The sequence below is a fragment of the Xiphophorus hellerii genome, chromosome 12, assembly GCF_003331165.1.
Source record: "Xiphophorus hellerii strain 12219 chromosome 12, Xiphophorus_hellerii-4.1, whole genome shotgun sequence".
NCBI lineage: Eukaryota > Metazoa > Chordata > Actinopteri > Cyprinodontiformes > Poeciliidae > Xiphophorus > Xiphophorus hellerii.
In genome coordinates, this window is record NC_045683.1 from 24,426,720 (window position 1) to 24,432,719 (window position 6,000).

The window sequence follows — 6,000 nt, forward strand, 5'->3', positions numbered from 1 at the left end:
ATTTGATCCAAGTCATAAAATAATGTAGTCAAGTTCTGTTTGTTATGCCAGTTGGTAAAATGTTTTCTATTTAAGGAAACTTGTAGTTGATAGCTTCAAGTTGCTGACTTTTCAGCAATCTCTCCTTCTGAGCGAGCCTGTGGTGACAGAGGGCTGAGTACGGAAATGTATCACCATCTAAGCCAGGCTAATGATGATTCATTAAACTCAAGTGCTGGGTACTTAAAACTAAAAGTGAAACTCATGGCATGACCTACTTTCTGATTACTTTGTTTTCTAATTTTCTAAACACCAAGGAGCACTCATAGAGAAAGCGATTTCTAGAAATCTCCTTCTCTATTTTTAGAGGAAAAAAGAAAGAGCGGTTTGTGTTGATGCAGATGAACATTATGAGTTTCACACCCTTGATCTCACCACACAATCATGAGGAAAAACTGGGAGCACTTCAAAATTGACACGTTTTTCAAACATTTTACAGAACTTTAATTTCTTCTAAATCCACTTCAGTTCCTCATATTTAGATCTGCATGACAAGTTCTACTCAAAGCGCCAACATATATGGAAAAAATAAGAAACAATGTGACGGCGGCTTGAAATGTTCCTGCATACCATTCCACAGAATCAGGGTGTATTAATGAGATGTCAGTCAAAGTGCAGAAGTAGCAAGAGCTTAGTTCAGTTGGAAGGAACTAAATATTACTTCACACTCCTGCTCAGCTGGCTAAGAAAAACATTTTTTTCTTGTTTACATGAAAAATAATAGTAGTCATGTTGCAAGCAGCGTGCCTGTCATGTCAGTGAATATTAGCTTGTTTTTCCGGTGCTACTGTATTGTATTTTTTGTTGTTCTGGTCTTGACAATTTTACTAATAGCGCTTGAAGACTGCTACTAAATTTGGTGTGTATATGTATATATGATTTTTATAGTTCACGTATTTAAAAAAAAAAAACAATAAAGAAATGTCACACATATTGAAACTGTCCTTAAAAATGTTTTAGCAGTAGTACGAAATATTGCTACTTTTCTCTTAAGCAATTACATCATGCTATACATTTTTAGTTAACACCTTGTGGTGTTTTTTAATCTTACTCCAGAACAGGCTTGCTTTGAATTCTGATGACTGATCGCACCATGTCCTCTCTTCACAGGCAACGATTCTGCGTTCCACGACATAGACAGCGACACATCTTTAACCAGCCTCAGCGACTGCTTTATGGCGTCCTCGGAAGTCAACTCCATGCAGGCGCGCGTGGGAAACCCCATCGACCGCCTCTACTCAATGCAGAACTCTTACTTTGCGTCATGAAAAAGAGTGGAACAAAAATTGTCAGCTTAAAAAAAAAAACAACAGAGAGAAGAAAAAAAAAAACTGCCCACCTCAACCTACGGCGCGATGGCCTGGGGTTCCTACACTACTATGGACATGAAGAGACGACCCCTTCCAGCAGCTCCTGGCTACGGACGGAAGCTAACGAAAAGATAGCTAAACCACTTTGATGTAGGAGAGTGAAGAATGGTGGGGACTTACACAAGACTTAAATATTCTTAGAGATTATTTGGTAGGATTGCTTATTTCTCACTCTTTTCTTTGTTCACTTAAAGAAAACAAGTAGATACGGAAGCCACTGATGAAAACCTGTCAAACCAAATAATACGCTGAGTTTATACAGTGCATGATCAATTGTAAACTAACTTTTTGTAAGCCCCTCACCGCCCTGCCCCTCCCTCCCTGGTTAAGATGTGGTGTTTGGACTATTTCTTCTTCACACTACATGGACTTCCATGTTCACCGTTAGCATTTGATCACTTGCCATAGATTTAGGTATTGTGTTAATAGTATATAGATGCAGCATGTCTGCAAGAGTGACTGTACATTCGTGTGTATGAGCGTTTGTGACGAGAAAGAATCGTGTAGAGGAGTAAAAACTAAAAAAAAAAAAAAAATTTAATAAAATAAAGAGGCGGACGTGTAGGATCAGTGAACTGTAAATAGTTTCCCCGGACAAATTGGATGTGCATGTTAGAAATGGAAAGCATTCTATTTATTTAACTATAACAGGCTCTTGAAGGTACATATTAAACGTGAAAAGCTTTATTTAAAAAGGACAGCTTTTTTTGGAGCAGTTAGTGAGTTCACGAGAATCACATCGCATCTGTATGCCATTTTTAAATATGAAGATTAACCCTTATGTTTTTTTGTTGTTGTTTTTTCTGTCTCCCAGCCAAGCTGTAAATGAGCAACATAGCTATTTATTTCATACAGACCATTTTTTGTGTCATTGTCCGATGTACATTCTCAAAATGTTCAAGTTGCTAATTGACCAAAGTTGACTGGTTTGATGAATAAACAATGTCTTTTTTCCTGATAACATTAAATAAATGCCATCTGTGACCATTTACATGTTAATGGTGTTAGCCCAGTATTATTTGTGACTGAAGAGCTCTATTAAAGGTCTTCCAATATATCAGATTATTTTCATTTCTGATATTAGTGTAGCTGTCATGTCAGGAAATGATAGGAAATATTCCCCTTCATTTTACATTGGCATTCAACATGAGAAAACAGATACCTTTACTCTTCAACTGGCTTATAAGGTAAACACATACCCGATATCAGGGTGGTAGCTTGATTGTTGTGACTGATAATTGTTAGCCTCACAGAGCTTTCAGAAGTCATAAATCAATCCATTTGGTCAGCCGTTGGCCTAATTACCGTTCCTCCTCCGGTGTGTGACACGTCCATACGAGAATGAGGATACAGAGGAATAAAGATTTTATGCAGCGCTTGTGAGGTCAAGGAAGTTCAGGTGACACACCAAAACAGCTGCACACTCCACCTATAACCCCTAGGGCTGTCAGGCGGCTGACTTGAAGAACCACCTGGGAGCTTTATCTCTCTCTTGACAGCTTTTCATGTGGACAGGCAAGCGCCCGCCCACTGTCTGTGTAGTCATGTGCGTAAATCGACAAAGTTTGTTCTGAAGAAGTTCAAATGACTAATTCCACACTAATGCATGAACGTAGTCATTTTGGCTACTCTAACTGATTTTAAGGTAGCGACAATAAAAACTGTGAGCCTTGCCAGACATGAACAGCTACGGTAGATTGATATTAACGCTGCATTGGATTTGACTTGGATCGTAAAGCTCAGAATTTGTGTTCTAGTTGCATTGGGACTTACTATTGTTTTGGTGATAACTATGGTACCAATACAAGCTGATAAAAGTATATTTTTGTTTCATTCACGAAAGGAACATGTAGTAGTACCATGTGTATCACTGGTTAGAAAGGATGAAAACCAGCAGAAGTCCCAAAAAAATATGTTTCTTACTGCAACTTCCACGATTGTTTCATGTGCTATATTGAACATTAAGAGTGTTTGCAATGACCTCACAAAAAGTACACACCCGCTATCTTGAAATACAAACAACAAGCAAAACCATGGCAACACAAAAACATTTACTAAAAAAAGAGCATTTGATATCTGTTCAGTTTGTTAGATCCATACCAGATGTCAACTAGCAAATGTAGGTCTGAATTATAGGTGTCCCGGCTGCCAAACATTTCTTACATGGTTATGGAGAACCACTTGTTGCTGCCAGTGTAGCACACAATCAGTTTGCATCTAGCTGAGTAAGAAGTGTCTCAGTGGCATTTCACCACCCACATGTTGGATATGGGCCCACTGTAATTCATACGGACAAAAACATAGGGCTATGTAGCCTGGAAACATGTTTTTTTTTTTGTTTTTTTCAAGAAGTCGCAGCTGGAAACATCACACCTGAGTTTAGTTCTAAGTAAAAAAAAACGATGGGATTGATGGATGTGGAACTCAGGGCTGTCAGATGTCAGAGTTCAGTGGCTGTTCTTGTATTTTTATTTATGAAGATCCAACATCCAATTCTACCAATATTGGCAGTTTAGCACCTTAACGCCAGATATACAGTGATAGTGATTCCCAGTCCAAAAATAGTTGGGCCTTGTAGCTTGACTGCTATGCAAGACATGAGCTAAATAGACAAAATAGCTTTGTGTACATACACGTGTCCCTTTGTAAGACATGGGTTCCAGGAGGACAATGGGCAGGTTTGCATCAGGTTTCTTGTTTATATAAGGATTAATCTGTGAAAGACGGAGTAAACACGAACAACAAAGAATCCCATTTACAGTAAACATAGATAGGGCTGCCATGCACACATTGTGTTTGTGTGGAACAGACAGTACAATTGGCTCAAATTGGTCCTTTTCAGGGCATCCAGGTGAGATTACAGAGAGGTGTTTTGGTGGAGGGAAGGACTGAAGACCCTACCGCTGACAACGTCGAGAAAAAGTGAGCATAGATCCAAAAGGAAAAATTCTCTCACATTGAAACTTTGGCTAAGTTCCACATTGCATTTTAGCTATAGAGAATTTGAAAACAATAACCTTTTTGTCATTCAGTTTAACCTTTTTGAGAAATGTCTGTAAATGTGATAGTTTAGAAACTTAAAAAAAAATTTCTATATCGCACTACCATCTATAGATATGCACAGAAATATTTGATGCTTTTACCAGCAATTTTGTTGCTTTTTTTTTTTTTTAATAAAATATATAACATGAACTGGATTAATGCAGTAAACTTGCTTTGCACTCAACAGTCTCATAAGGGCAAAATTGTCAATATTTTACACACAGAGGAATAAAAGAGCAAATCTTGATTACTTGTATGGAAAGAGTACTTCAAGTGAGAAGCCAGGAGGCTGAGAGGACTACACCTCTGCAGCTAAGCCTCTAGCCTGCAGTGTTTACTCCTCGTTGCAAACATGGCAGATTTGATCTAAAACCACCTCGGTTGCGCTCATCTAATAATAACTGCTAGATTTCAGCGTCACATAGCCAAGAGAAATTGTTCACATGGACAGGAATGTCTGGGACCGGCTACTGGAAACTGCAACTGAAAAATTGGTAATGGTGGAGGTATTCATCATGACAGAGCTCCGGACTTCAAACATTATTGTCGGACTAATGAGGATGTTGACATAATGTACTGATGTAGACGTTCTGGCCAAACTGAAGTATGGGTTTGGCTATTTCAAACCAGTTATTACAGAACAGTCTGTTCTTGGCTCCTGTTTGCACCATTGTTACCAACATAAAAGTGCAAATGACTCAATCTTGTAGGAACACTTTAAATCTTTTTTCTGCAGTAGATAGTTTTGATAGATGTTAACCACTTAACCGTCACACCCAGTGACAGTGGTCAATGGTCAAGGAGTTTCACCCAGCCACCTGCTTTGAACACTTCAATAGCTAAAAAGTTAGAAAACCATCAGCTTTTACTATATAGGTTTCACTTTTAGTTAAAAGTACCAGTTTAACTCCCCACTTACTCATGCCTCCTGTACAGACATGCAACAATATTTAAAAGATTTTTTTTTCTTTATTGCAGTTGCATTAAACAGTACTTAATGTAACTGCTGAGCTCACCGCACAGCTTCACCACATGGTTTGAATCCAGTGACTAAACTGGCAACAGAAGAAAGTTGGTGTTTGTATCTGCTGAGCCATTTCTGTCTTTATTTGGCAATTCTGGATTGTTGTTCTGTTGAAAGTGATCCAAACCATTTTCAATTTTCTGGTAGTGTCTATCTGCTTTTTTCTATTTTCAAGAGTTTATCACAGGTTGTTCTCTAACAAACTTCACAAAGTCTTTTAAAGGGAAACAGGCCCCCATTATCACAAATCCACCTGGGTACCCTCGACCATGCCTTCTGTTATACTAATCAAAGCAGGAGAAACTATACAGGAAGCCAGTCACAAACACTGAAGCTAACCAATCATATAATTTCTCTAAGTGGGTGGGTTTTGTAATCATGTTAGTGACAAATTCTCTACTCTGTGATCTTAATCTCACCTAACCAAAGCTCATAGTTCTAGTTAGAGTTCTGGTATGTTTGTGTTGGTGGGGCATAAAAAGATAGTTTTTTGTTTTGTTGTTGTTTGTTTTTTCTGGTATGTGG

General features: G+C 38.3%; 1 protein-coding gene across 3 annotated transcripts in view; it reads left to right on the top strand.

Moving 5' to 3' along the window:
* Window positions 1-2,466, top strand: part of lmx1bb (LIM homeobox transcription factor 1, beta b) — a 64,698-nt gene extending 62,232 nt beyond the window's left edge. For 2 of the 3 annotated variants that reach the window (XM_032579324.1, XM_032579325.1), the window contains exon 9: window positions 1,150-2,408. In XM_032579324.1, coding sequence (XP_032435215.1) covers window positions 1,150-1,307 — 158 coding nt within the window. In that variant the 3' untranslated portion in view covers window positions 1,308-2,408. Of the gene's footprint in view, window positions 1-1,149 lie in introns of all 3 variants that reach the window. The other variant, XM_032579323.1, reaches the window with a different exon arrangement.
* Window positions 2,467-6,000: the final 3,534 nt, after the last annotated feature.